We start from the raw sequence: 14,663 nt of genomic DNA on the forward strand, positions 1-14,663 counted from the left end.
AATATCAACGGTGGGTTATGATTCGATTAAGGGTTTTTTTATCTGAAGGTTGCAGAAATTGTAGATAGACTCTAGTTAGAATAGCCAACAAGCTTAATTTAAAATCTGTAAAATACCATTCAACTTTGTCAAACGTATGGTTAAAAATGTATAAAGTGTGTAAAATAATGTAGATTACTCCAAAGCAAATTTGTCAACATCATATCAAAATCAATTTTGTAAGCGAACAAAATACAGTGGAGCGCCGTTTATCCAGGCTTCTCGAGACTTGACCTCGCCCGGATAAGCGAATAACACGGATAATGGGTCAAATAATATATTATTTCACCAATTCCTTATTATTATTATTATTTTTGTTGATAAAAATAACCTAGTTTTTATAAACTTCTTGTCTTCCAATGAGAATATTTGAAATTTGCCATGAATTACAGTGTTTTTTGTTATGACAATGTGCTCTTATAACCGCTTTTTCAAATATCCTCCTCATAACGCAATGTCACCTTTATATTGAGCTGTCATTTCTCGGCTGTATACACGGCGCTATGATAAACGGCGCTACCCTGTATACACCACACATCGCAAAATGACTTGGTAACCCTTGCATAGCTACAGTAGATCTTCATTTTATAATCATCATGATTTGATGATAATTAGATAATTATCATCCAAACATAATTTTACGCCTAAATTAGCATTGAATCCAGACACTCAAAAATTGTTGCTTTAGTAAGAAATATAAAAAAAATCACGGTATATTATCTATAAAAAAAGATCATGACCGTTTGTATGTCTAATTGTGTGCTAGCTTCAGATAAGTATTCCTCTTACAAACAAAATATCCATATAACTTCTTGTTACACACTTAAAAATATTTCACGAGCTCGGTTAAAAAAACTGCCGAAATCGGTCGGCTCTTTCGATTCTTGCTGATATGTCAGTTGAAAAAACCTAGTAGCTGAAAATCAGTACCATTTAAAACTGAAATATCAGTTAAATAAAAATTTGAACCGAAACTCGGCAACACAACATGCTGAACACATACGTTAACACTGCTGTCACCGAGCTAATCCGTCAAAATAACCGAGATTTCAGCTTTACTACTTGGATTAGCCGAGGCTCGGTATTCTATCTGTCATTCACCATTCTGTTAATCTCGTGCTAATGAAACGAAAACCTGTCGGAGTGATGTTGTGATGTAAAATAAAAAATGTAAAAAAAGTGAAAATGAGTCTCTCAGCGTGAAAAAAACGAGAATCAGTAGCGTGCGATCGAGCACAGGTATGGAGCGGGGTTGGGGCTAGGAAACTCCATCAGCGCACGCAACCGGTGCTCTTCAGAGCGTCGCTCGGAGCAGTCCCTATTTAAGAATCAGATGTGGAAGCTAATCCGGTTGGTTCAACCGTTCAGACTTCCAGGATTCATTTCCGGTCACCTACACGAGGTAAGTATCAACACTCGATCACAAGAAATCTAAAAAGGGTTCACTCAGACTTGTTTCACTCTGCCCGCTTTACAGAACCGTGCCTGTCCCAGTGCCCGCTCCTTGTCCGGCTCATTTTCCTGTACCGGTACCACATCCAAACGCTGTGCCCCATCCGGCGGTTGAATCGGCGCCTGTCCCAACGCTTTCCATCACATCAAAAAAACCCATTTGATACGCAAATAAAATCACTAAAATAAAAATAAAATGTTTTTATATTTAGCCGAAATTTCGATTTGCTCTAACCGAAAATCTCGGTTAAACATAAACGTCAAAACAAAATGACATTAACCGAGATATCGGCAACAAAAATTTAACCGAGATCTTTGCCGAGATCTCAGTTGTGCAGATCTCGGCAAAAATTAACCGAGATTCGTCAAAATTTTTTAAGAGTGTATGTCGGTCTTCAAAATAGTCTTCAAAAATGAAGAACAATATTGCTCTCATCTGTTAACCCCTGGTCTAGGTCGCAACGCGTGACGAGCCCCTACCAAAGCATTTCTGTGAGCGAACGAGATATCAAGAGAGAAAAGAAAAACAATGACAGTGCGCAGGGAAGCAGCACTGAAACCGTCATGCAACCCCCATCTTCATTCACTCCCCTGCTGACACGCATGCTGCGTTTTTTGTTGAATGGCATGTTTTGATCCGCAACTGCTCTCCGCAGAGTACCAGACGAGATTGATGGTGCGCAGCAATCCCACGACTGCGAGAATCAAGCCGAGAGGCGTTTTAACGTACAAAAAGAGCGAAGTAACTTCCCCAACATAAAGAGCGCTCTTCAAACTGAGCGAGAGTGAGAGAAAATGAGAGCAAGAGAGTAGGAAAATGGGGAAAGAGCAAACAGGGAAACAGTTGACAGAGACGCGCGCGTGATTCGTACGATGATGCGAATGGCGGGAATCAAAACAAAATGCACGATAAGCTGTTCAATGGTGGCGTGCACTGTGACCATGCGCCGTTCGGTCCCGGACGGAACGGTACGAAGGGGGAGGCAGCGTTGTTGCATCACCCGCATATAAAGCTCAACCGGTTACGGTGAGCTTTTCAGGGGTGGCTTTAGGTGAAAAGCAGGCTGTGCTCACTAATGGTGAAATATTTCACTGCTCGAAAAATCTGTCCGTAAATGTGCGCGAAAGTTACTTAACAATTTAATTCATATAAACGGTTTACTTAAACAGCAAAGTGTAAAAGAGAAATGCCAAATCTTTGAATAAGATTCGTTAATATTTATAGATAGATATAGATTCGTACCGTACTAGGTAAAACAAATGAGGAAAAATGTACTTCGTATTCAATTCACTATCAATAAACTTAGAACTGGATTAAACTTACAATTAGAATTCTTAAATTTCAAATGACCTTAAGCTTAGAGCTTTTATATATTTTGGAAGATAGGAACTTAGATCAATAAATTCCAACTTCCAATAAGATCATACTTTGTGAAATTCAATTCAAATGTGTAGAAAAGGAACACAAATCACTGACTTCACTAATAATCAAGTATTGATACTGGTGTGTTAGCATAGATTTCTATGAACGAAATAAATACAAGAGATGATCAATCAATCAGAATAGTACAACCGTCTACTCTACTACACTACTCTATACTACTTAACAAAAACATTTATGTTGCATCAAATCTACAAAGAAAAAAACTTCGGATAGTATCGCATTCCATCGCAGTTTTAGCCGTTCGTTTTCTTAATCAATTTATCAATTGTTTATTTACTAATGTTTTTTCCGCAAAAACATCCTTTTTTGCCTTTACGCGCGCGCGTCTGTGAGTATGTGTGTGTGTTTTTTTCCTCTTCTTGTCTGTGAATTTGCTGGGATTTTTTCTCTTTCTTGCTCATCGTTTTATCTTCCCCTCATTTACCGTATGATGCTGATTGCAGGGTTGCGGTAAAAGAGCAGATTTTTAAAATGTGTTTGCGTGTGCTATCTTATCTTATGTGTTATCTTGGAGAAAGCAATAATTCGATCCCCGAACCATTGCTGTACCGTTCCGTGCTGCGCATTCGCCTAGGACATTCAATAAATCCACCGAAAGTCGATGCCATTCTAATGATCTGTATGTAATGATAACTGGGTTGTAATACGTAGCGCCTGATTGCTAAGCACTGGATGGTCAGTTTTTTTTAAGCTGGCAACGTGCTGACGTAGTTGCGTTCGTGCGTTTAGGAGTTGGGCATCATTCATTTTGAAACTTAGTAGATCTGTACACAGCTGGCTTATAATTCTTGTTTTTTTTTTTTGTTTAATGAAGCATCGATCACGAATTCTTTCTGTTTGTTTCACTCATGGGTTTTGCATGTGTGTGTGTGTGTGTTTATGTTTATGTTTTGCTTTATTTACTCATTACCCCTCACACCACACATACACTTTTCTACTGCAAATTTGCAAATTGGATCGGAAATCTGATTTCAGTTTTGTTTTCTGCACTCGCTGCATCAATGCAGCGGGCTGCTTTTTGTATTGTTTTGTTGAGCTATGGTACTGTAAACGCTAAGTATTATGCATCCTTTCCCAATTGATGTAATTCACCTTAAACCCAACCAACTCACTATGTGCTCGCGTCATTTGTTCGAGTTTTGATATAGTGTGTGTTTTCTATTGCTCGTCCCCATCCAGACACTGCCATATTTTCTTCTCTTTTTTCCATACACTTTGTCCCAGTTCCAATGCCAGACTTGTTGTTTTTATACAATTTACTACCGTCCGCCCTAGCCGAATCTGCCACGTTTGCCTCTAATGTCCGTTTGCGTCTTGTTCGACGTCTCTGCTTTACGCATAGTGTTTTGCGTTCTGTTGTCGCCCCATTTTCGAATGATTGTTATCTGCTTTCGTACTTCCGGTTGCATGTTTTTTTTTTAAATGATTTCTAGAGAATTTCCCTTTTCTTTTTCTTCTGTTTGCTAAATTGTTCCACTTTCTACATTGCTTTTCCCAGACGGCTCAAACATTTTCTTGTGTTCCTGTGTCTACTCTTACTCAAACCGGCCTCGGCGCGCTTACACTCTTCTTATTGCAGTTTTTACTGTTTCACTACCTTCAAATCAAACTATTACACACACTCGCACACAAACATACCACATCACTCTAGTCTAGTGTTGCTAATGAAAGAGGTTTAGTTTTGTACACAGCTACATCTTGCCGGGAGTATGATGTGTCGAGTTTGCGTCCTTCGTAAGGAGTCTCGGAAGGCTTCGATGACACTTTTTACAGAGATTTCGTTCCAAACAAAAGACATGGCAACTAAAACACTGCACCATTTACTCACCATGTTTTGGGTGTTTTGTTTGTTTGTTTGTTTCGTTTTGTGTTCGGCTTTTGTCATCTTTCTTTACCCATTCCCATTTGCTTAAACTACTCCTGATTAGCTATTGTGGGTTTTTTTTCTGTTTTGTTATTCTGTTGTTTGTTTTTTATGTTAATGTTTTAGCAGCTTTGTTTTCTTTTTTTAAATGTTATCTTCTTATGATTAGTAGTTGTGTTGTGTTGGAGCATGTTTTATCCCCATTCGTTCTTGTTTTATGCTGAGTGTGTGTGTGTGTAAGTGTCTCTTCCATTTTGTAGCTATGCAGTTTTGTTTTAAAACAAACGGAATTCGGCTACATATTTATATGTATGTATATAAATTGGACAGAATCGCTTCCGTAAGCTGTTTTGCTGATTGCTATTTTTACATATGGCATTGGACATGGACCACACCACACCGTGCAGTCGTGGTGGTCACTATATATGTTTTTTGTTTGTTTTGTTTTATGTTAAGCGATAGTGTGTGAATAATTACTGTTTTCAGTTGGTTAGCAAGCATTCTACTGGGAGAGGGTCGGCACGGAACTGATTGCAAGTGTTTCGCGGGCTAAATGTTGAGACAATTGCTTTGGGATGATGGGAGGGGAGAATGATATTTCTGCTGTTGCTGCTTATGATAAACTTTTTCCTTCAATTTTACTACTCGTTGTACGTGAAAATGTTATTAGGGAGGGTGGTGGTGAACTGAACAAACCATCAGAAAAGCTAAGAATGATGAACCTCTCCTTTTACTATCACAGTTCTCCATAAACTGAGAAACAGACACATTCCTCAACTTTCTTACAAAATGATATCTTTCTTTTTTTTCACTGGAAAAAATGAGGTTTAAAAAAAATGTAAAAAATATTGAGGAAATTACATGATTTGATGTCAAAGATGAAAAACAGTTTTGACAAAACGTAATTTGAAAACGATGCACATGGAAAAGGACAATGCTTTTGGACGTATTTACAGATGGGCGTCTCCCTTTCGTCGTCCCAGGCGGCTGGCTCTTTAAATGGTCAATCAGTATTCATCTTTCAGTTCCAGCAGCTGCAGCAGCAGTGCGATATGCAACGAGTAAGGGCTACAAGAACGTAAAACTGACTCTCACTGCACTGCACAACTTGTATTCTTCTGAATTTTGTTCTCTTTCTGTGTTTGGCTGTGAATGTGTCTGCTATTACCTTCCGTTCATTACACTTTTTATGTTTTTAGATTAATTAGAAAAGCTCGACGTATGTTATTCGTAGTGTGGATTGCGGGGCCGATATACTTCACACAATCCCACGTATAAGTTTCTGCAATGTCGTGGAGAAAAAAAAACGCTGGGAACGCGCGATTAAGTGGTTAAAATCAACTTTACATGCAAGATGCGCAACCGTCATCTTCGGTGATGTTTCTGTGTTACAGCAGCTTTCTTATGTCTAGGTGTTGAAAATAATGGTTCAGTAAATTGGTTAACACCCAAAAACGGAACGAAAAGTATTCAAAACTGTCACTTGATGCGGATAATACTACTGAATGGCAGCGACGAATAGAAACGCAACGTTTAGGAGATACTACTATTCCCCCCTTATTTTATCCATCCCAGCCAGTGGATGGATTGCTAATGGCAAGAGTTAAGACGGTTCTGCGCCTTTGCTTGCTTCCCCTGCCAACTGGTCATACTTATTGCTTGTATACGATCTATAGCTGCAAACGGAGGTTGCAAGCAACCTCTGCAGGCAGCGTTTCATAGATCTTGAAAAAGGTCAGAACAAAACCAGAAAGACATTACCTCACTATACAAATGCAAACAACCAAGTTGCCTTAAGTAAAACAAGCCCTTGTTCACGCTCAGGACATTGATATTGGCGGCTTCACCGAACCATCGTCAGATTGCTTCACATTGCTTGAGGTGAGGTTGAACTTTGATCGGCGTTTGAGCGGTTCGTGTGTTTGTTACTGATCGCTGTCACGGTTTGCAAAGTAAAACGTTACCCTAGATCGTCTATCCAACACAACTTGCAGCTTGTTGAGGACGCTCTACGCCTGTTTACTGACACTGTTTGCTGTGTGCTGAGTATTGTAAAACATTCTGCAGTGTTTGCACACTGGGCTTTTCTTTAACACATTCTTATCTTACCAACTTCTTCATTCCAACGTTCGCTTCACAGACAAATTCTCACATACTGCCCCGCCATAAACGGTGCACGCGCGCACGTGCCCTCACTCACTAACGCTCTACAGCTTCATTGTGTCACTAACTTAGAAACTAAACTTATTCCAACAATTATATAAAAATAAGCTTCCGCTATTCGATTAGTTATTAGTGTTCGTCGGTCCAAAAAGTAAGTAATTCAAAATAAAATAAATGATAAGATCGGTACGGTTGCTTCCGATTTGCCTCGTAATACATATTGCCACCGATCGTCGCGCCGAATTCGGAGTACGGCACACACAGTGGCGCCACAAACGGACGCCGCCTGTTTCTGTGCCCTGGGGAGTCGGTTGGTTTTTTGTTTCAATTTTGTTGAGTTCTGCTTTGCTTTTTGTTTCCATTCCTCGCATATGTGTGCCGTCGGTATAGTGCATGCTCTAAAAAAAATTATTACTCCTTTTTTTAATACTTTACACTACTAGATCAGTTCTTCTGGTTGTGGTTTTGGTGCGCTCGCCTGGAGTAGCGCGTAAAGAGTATTATCGGTTGTCCAACACACGAGCAGGTGCTCGCGCGATTCGGAGCAGATCTTTACTACACGCAGAACGCCTGTAAAATTGGAAGGCGGAAAAAGGTACAGATGGGTGAGTGTTGAAGGATTGTTTGTTCTCATTGCGTTAAAGTCGGTATGTACCTTAAGATCAGACGTTGGGAGTTCGTGCGAATACGTCGTTAGGATGTTGATTGCTGTAGTTCTGCCGGGAACATTGCTGAAAGGGTAGAAATGGAAGTAAAAAGGTTAGGAAGGTTTCAAGAATGTTTCTGAGCTTGTGTGATCTGTTTCAATGAATCTTGTACAATAAATATGCATGTTCAAACAAAGCGCCATTTAAAGCGAATAAACATGCAATAGTAACATCAAACGATACTTCGTTTGAAACCAATTCTCAGTAAAGTGATCGTAAAAAAAACAAGAAAAAATATCCCTCTAGTGATAATGGCATAAAAGCTAACATCACATAAAATAGATCACAAGAGAACGGTCGTCAGCTATCAACCGGGAAACGGTTCCCGATGGCATTTTTGTTTCCTGCGCAAACACATACACATAAACTTCCATCATCATTACTTTACATGGGAATTGCAGAGGAAGAATACAATCCCTCCCACTGCGCAAAGTGGCCATGTGATACACTCAGCCTCGTAAAACCAGCCACAAAGAGCTACGACGACACGATACTTACTGCTTGCTTTTTCTCCCAAGTTTTCATGGCCGATTTGTACTTCTCGAACTCGTGACACCAGTCCGAGTAGATTTTCTGGTAATCGTTCGTTTTGTTCGGCGGTGTGCATCTGGAATTGAAGTTGTAATGGTGGTTAGAAGAGAATGAAACTCTTTGCAACCACGTAGCAACACACTACACTTACCGGTGCGCATCGACTGTGATGTTGTAGCTGCACAGCAGCGATCCTCCGAGATGACAATCGTACCGCCCACCGTCCGCTTCGTTGACCGAAATCACCACCAAACCCCGCTCGGTCGTCTCGATGTACTTGGTCGGATTGTACTTGATCTCGTAGCGGCCCTTCTCCTTCGAATGGTGGTACCACGTGACGGTTTGGTCCTTCAGTATTTCCGGAATCTTTACGAAGCACCCGAGATGCACACTCTGCCCGTAGGTGACGATGATTTTCTTCTTCAGCACACTCGTGTCACAGATGTCGTACGTCTCATTGCCAACGTCCTGGAATGGGAACATAAATATAAGACTCTCCTTCCGAAATTCCCATACCCGTTCCCTTCGCACATTACCTGCAGCAGGCCCGGTTCGTACGGTTTGCACGTGCTCGTATCCTTGTCCCAGCCGCAGTACGGATCCTTCACGCAGCGGAAACAGTTATCGTACCGCCGGTTACACATCGCCAGATCGATCTGCTTGATCCGGTAGTCGGTCGCGACGTACAGCGATTTACGCTTCTGGCTTAGCTCCATCACCTGGATCGCTTCGTTCTGGGCAATCTCGAAAATGTCCAACAGCTTCGACTTGGATTCACCGTTGCGCAGATACTGCACGATCTTGTAGATACGGCCAGCATTGGTGCCAATGTAGAACACCGTGTACTCTTGGCTGAGAATTTCAATTTTAATCCTGCAAACAAACACAACAACGAGAGACAGAGAGAGAGCAAGAGGGGGGGATTAGCAATGGGATTATTGTTTAGGAATTGATGTGAATAGAGTTCACACGAAAACGATGACTAATCACATCGTTAACACGCGGCCACTGCAGGAAAGGTCACGTACTGGTGCTGGTTATTGCAAAGTAAATACACATTAGCTTCCGGGTATTAACATACAAGCATACAACAACAGGTTAATAGTGCCACTCAATTACCGCCTCGGGCGTACCATCCGTCTGTCCGGGGCAGCACGACCCCGATTGATCGCTCCATTAAGTGAAGGTGAGCTTTTTATGCTGTTGTTGTTGTTGTTAAACCCTCATTAACCTCACAGCGTTTCGTGAAGCATTATTCAGCGGCGGTGAATTGTATTTCAAAACCAACACACAAAACCTCAAAATTGCTTTCGATTCAAATGGGAATGGGGCAATTGGAAGGCAACGCACACACACGCAAATGCTTCAAACAGCAGGGATATTGGTGGTTTTGCTGATTAATTTCACCACAGGGACATTCCCGGAATCGGTTGGAAAATACCACCATCCTTCCCGTTCGTTATTTGCTGCTGGTATCAGGGTTGTAAAATACGTCAGCAATATCAATCGATGGTGGTGGCAATGATGATGGGGTGTGGTCACAGATTTCGAATTAGTGCGCTTGTGATGAAGTGCACCCATGTGGTTAGTCTCAATTTGTGGCTTGGGCGTAAATGATGCTTTTACTTTGACTAGTTAGTGATTTGCAACTTAATTTGATGTGAAAGAATGTCCTCTAATTGAAGTGTTGCGTAGCGATGGTGCTGCATTTGCATTAAGTTTGTTAGCAAAAGATTTCAAATGCCATTCTAAGCTTTGATTACATAGCCAGTGAACATATATTTGTATTAGGTTAAACAGAAAAATGTAAACTATTTGAAGTTTTGAGGGAAAGCTGGCAGGTAGCTAGGATGTTGAGGTACAGATTAGTGTTTGGAGATTCAGGATTCGAAAGATTCGAAGATTCAATCTCTAGAAAGATTCGATCCGATCGGATCCCGTTTGTAGGATTTGAATCCCTAAAAGATTCCTTTGCGATTGGGATTGGGATTCGTTTGGGATTCGATTGGGATTCTGATTGGGATTGAGATTGGGAATATTGAAAGCATTCTGTGGAAGTTTGCCTTCATGCTATAGAATCTGTCAACCAACCAGGGGAATTGTGCTATTAGGATGTGGAACTTTGAAATAGATTGTGAAAGCCGGTGTAAGTAGCCAAGAACATTTTAGTTTAATAATTTTAGCTAGATTTCAGCAAATTTACGTGAAGTTATACGTCAGGAATTTTTGAGTGTATTGAGTGTTCTGCTCAAATTGATGTAAATATCCCCAAACAATTCTCCTATTCGGTTAACAGATTCCACTATATGATTGCAAACTTCCACAGAACGCTTGCAATATTCTACTCTTATTCTCAAAAAAAAAAAAAAAAAAAAAAAAAAAACCCACCAAGTGAGTGACCAAGTGGTCCGAAACCCTGTCTGATGTAGGAACAAGTAGAATTGGGAATCATCTCTCGTTTTCATTGTAAAACCTTGTATAACCGATAGCGCAATAAGGATCACGTTCTTTATACATTTAATTAATCCAACCAAAAAAAACACAAATAAAGTATTTACTTTAAACATTCCCTTGTGGGAGGAAGATCCCACAAAAGGAGAGATGTGATGTGCAGCATAAACCGGGGCGGCCGCCCAGTTGTCAACCCGTTTGAGCCGATTTCCCAACATTAACCAAAGCTTACCGGCGGTACACCGATGGATCGACAGTTTTGGTATTCCACCGTTCCGTCCCACCATGCGTCTGCAGCTGGTCATGTGGAGCAGCGTATTATTATTTATTAAAATTCTTTTTTTTTTTGCACCCCATCTTGCTCCTGTGTCCTTTGTGGTTTCTGTGGCATGGCCGAGCATTTGCTTGCCGGCCGGTACAAAAAGTTCCCGGTGATGTACGCAGGTGACCAAACTGTTTGGGGTTTACCGCGCGCGCGCCAGTGAACCAGCCGCGCTCGGTCGAAAGGGTAAATCTCTCCGCTTAACATATCAACCTGGCCCGTGCCAGAAACCTTCACCCCATTCATGCCCCTCCCCACCACTTGGGGCAAACTTTTTCGCTTGCAATTAATTATTCATAATGAGCGCGGTCATGTGCATGATATCCTCATCTTCCCGTCGTGGCGAAGCGGGGACCCATCCTGGCTAGGTGGATTAAAAGCACCCGGTTGCTGCAAAGTGCATCGATGGCACCGCGTTCTGTTTCCCCACATTCCGCTGCTTTGGTCCGCGGTACCGCGATGCAGCGAATTGTTTCGAAAAAGTTTACCTCAGCTTGCCCGGTTATTATTTATGGCGAGCGCCCCGTCGTACCCTTTGTCAGTTCCAGTCCCGGTGTGTGTGTGGGTATGTTTGCCCTAGATATTTTCCAACTCCCCGACGGACGACAAAGTGAATTCCACCGTCCCACACACACACGACCTAACCACCGCCAGGTGGGTTTTGCTACAGTTTTTTAAAACCCCACACGAACCTGTGCAACGTGCTTTCATGGTGAAGCATAAAATGCGTTAAAATAATAATAACAATAAAGGATCGCACTTGCAATCGGTTTTCCGGAAGAGAGAGAGCGAGATAGACTTTTTGTTTTTCTTCTTCTTGTTCGCTGTGTGTACATCTGTATCCCTCCCTCCACCATTTTTTTATTTGTTTGTTGAGCAAAAAGGTCGCAGTCATGCGGGATCAACAAACAAAAACTGTTGAACCGAAAAACTTCGTTGCGAATTAATAATTTTACCTGTACTGCGGTTTGGAATTCTTTTGCAAGAAAAATGGGTTGAAAAAACCCAAATAGCGGTGGAAGCAAATCCATACACACTTTGTGTGTGCACCATTTTCCCTCCGCGTAATATCAAACAAACAAACAAACGAAAATTGCAGCAGTGGTGTGTAAATATTCATATACAAAAGGGAAAAAAACATACACTCAAAGCTCTTCAATTGATACGCAGATCCGATATTTGGGAAAAGCTTTGAATATGAAAAATTGACCAACAAAAATACTTGTGGTGTTCTGGCATCAAAAATTACGCTCATTAAAAATCGTCCCCCCCCCTTTTTCTGTGTGTATGCTTTCGTTTTGAGTTATTCAATTCAAACGAGCTACATCCTTACAAAAGCACAATTCGTGTGATTGGTGCGTGATCTATAATGCATCAAAAATGTAAAAAAGCTCGCTCTTTTACTTTTTTTTTGCTTCGCTGAGTGTGTGTGTGTGTGTGTGCTCTGCTATTTAAACACGTCGGAGTGATTTTTTTTAATTTTAATCACCACCTTACACCGATTGATTGCCCGGAAATGGGCAATTTCGTACCGCGGCGAATTGATGCATTTCCGTTCGAGCGCACGCTCTCTCTCTCTCTCTCTATCTCACTCGGTTGAGGCTTGGGAAAACGAAACACAGCGCAACACAGCGTTGATAAATTTTCATCAGATTGTATGCCCACCTTTGGCCACACACACGCACACACAACCTTCACATCATATCACAGTGGTGCTGGCTGCTGGCTGCACCATCGAGTGGATAATGATTTAGTGCGCGACTAATTATCCGTGTTTCCAATGTTGCACACCACTTGCAGCAGGAGGACGGTTTGTGTTCGAACTACTTGACGTCAACAATCACACATTCGGAGCGAATGGCGAAGCGAACGAGGCAAAGGGTTTTGCTACAGCTAGCTATCCCCCCCCCCGCCTTTCGTTGTTAATTAGTATGTACGCGGGCAGGACGACACTTGAATGTGGCGGTGCGACGAGTCCAGCGACGAGTCCTGCGGCGGATTAACCGCAGCGGAAGCTGTGGTGCTGGCAGCAACTAGAGCAAAGCTTGAAATGAAAACCATGTTCAGCCCATCGGGCATTCACCCAGCATCGATGTTCGCTTTTGTTGAATTATTAAGTGGAATTTAAAGTGGCAACGCTTGCACGTTCGGACGATACATCCCAGGCACTGGATCAATCAATTGTGAATGTATGTGTGTGTGTGTGTGTGTGTGTGTGTGTGTGTGTGTGCTTCTGTGTTATTTATATGTGGTTTTTCATGTTGTAAAGCATCAACAACCAAAACCCGGTACCGTGTTTTCGTGTAGTTTCATTTCGGTAAAGCGATTTTGTTTCTGCTCATACGAAACACGCACAACCGTCCTGCACCACTAGCAAGCAACCGTTCCATTTCAACCATCGTACGTCACCGGGTGACCCGGTTTCACAATTCATCGGGATAGGCGTGAACTCCTCACCTGCAAACATAGGTGCCATGCTGCTCCTGTGTAGGAGGATTAAGGTACCGAAAGCGCCCCACGCAGGAAGCACCAGTCTGCCCAGCCAGTGGACACTAACCACAGACACGCCCGGGGTGGGTCTTATCCGTTTGTGCGTTTGTGCGTGTGCTAGCGGACAGGGGGAACACGTTTCTCCATTTCATTATTTGGCGTGACCGATGCGCCGTCGGTGCTATGTTTTCGCCCCGTTGGGGCCATTGTTTTCAACCGAATTGGTGCTCTGTCGTACCCGATAGAATGTGCACTCAATGTATGGTAGTAGGGAATGCTGTGCATTCTTTTGCAACGTACGAAAACCGATTCCCCAAAGCGCATCTGGTGCACACCGACACGCCAGCAACGGCACCGGAAGGGTTCCCTATCACATCAAACCTATTGGAATGCGTGCTTGAGGTGAGCTTGTGATCCACAACCGTGATCCTGCACAGGTACCAAATGGTCTGTTTGGAACAGCGGCATTCGCAGCAGGTCTATCCGGACGCAGAGCGCACGATTGACTCGAGCCGCCCACGGGGTTGTTTTTGGGTACGCACAGAACCCGTCCCCGTTCACCATGGTTGCAGTTTTGCGCAATCGGTAATCAGTTACAACGCTTAGGCTGTGACGGTCGCCTCTACGCTCCCGGAAAAACAACAACGCTTCCAGAGTTGTTGCGAAATAATTTGGCGTGAAATTGAAATGGTTCTAACCCTGAAGGGTTCGATGGTTTCCAATTCCAATGGTGATGAAAGAGGCCGTTCCTTCCCGGAGGCGTGTTTGCGGCCACACACACAAAAAAACCCCCCGAATGATTACTCACTTGTCAACGACCAGCTTGGTGAAGACGAGATCGCGCTTGTAGTAGACCGGATTGTTGTGCTCGTGGTTGACCGCCTTGTCCATCAGTGGGTGGGACCGGATGAAGTTGAGCACCGAGTCGGGCAGGGTGGACGTATCGTTGACGCAGGTGCCCGGCCGGGGCTCCGGTATCTTGGAGTTGAGCACCGGCAGCCAGGCCGAGTTGGACGAGGCCTGCTCCTTGAATTTTCCTGTGGGAAATCAGCAACAAAACGGGAGGAGAAAAAAAGGAAAGGACGAAGAGCGTTAGAAGGTGTTAGTATTGGGGTATTGTCCCTGTCCGGGGGTTTTGTTGTTGTTGCTGTGAACGGTGATACGGTTTGGTCAGTGGATGTGGATTATGGTTCCGCGCCA

At 42.7% G+C, this 14,663-nt stretch overlaps 1 protein-coding gene and 1 long non-coding RNA gene across 9 annotated transcripts in view; one reads left to right on the plus strand and one right to left on the minus strand.

Moving 5' to 3' along the window:
- The first annotated feature begins 914 nt into the window (after window positions 1–914).
- LOC125906486 (uncharacterized) lies at window positions 915–1,702 on the plus strand. Its single transcript, XR_007451858.1, has 2 exons — window positions 915–1,441; window positions 1,517–1,702. It is a non-coding gene; the product is annotated as an uncharacterized LOC125906486 (long non-coding RNA).
- A 1,949-nt stretch (window positions 1,703–3,651) lies between these two features.
- LOC120947519 (semaphorin-2A-like) overlaps window positions 3,652–14,663 on the minus strand; it is a 273,154-nt gene continuing 262,142 nt past the window's right edge. For all 8 annotated transcript variants that reach the window (XM_049607919.1, XM_040362897.2, XM_049607917.1 and 5 more), the window contains 6 exons: window positions 14,272–14,500; window positions 8,737–9,073; window positions 8,352–8,668; window positions 8,168–8,276; window positions 7,618–7,693; window positions 3,652–7,532 (listed from right to left, as the gene is read on the minus strand). In XM_049607919.1, coding sequence (XP_049463876.1) covers window positions 7,625–7,693; window positions 8,168–8,276; window positions 8,352–8,668; window positions 8,737–9,073; window positions 14,272–14,500 — 1,061 coding nt within the window. In that variant the 3' untranslated portion in view covers window positions 3,652–7,532; window positions 7,618–7,624. The remainder of the gene's footprint in view (window positions 7,533–7,617; window positions 7,694–8,167; window positions 8,277–8,351; window positions 8,669–8,736; window positions 9,074–14,271; window positions 14,501–14,663) is intronic.

The sequence above is a fragment of the Anopheles coluzzii genome, chromosome 2 (assembly GCF_943734685.1).
Source record: "Anopheles coluzzii chromosome 2, AcolN3, whole genome shotgun sequence".
Lineage (NCBI taxonomy): Eukaryota > Metazoa > Arthropoda > Insecta > Diptera > Culicidae > Anopheles > Anopheles coluzzii.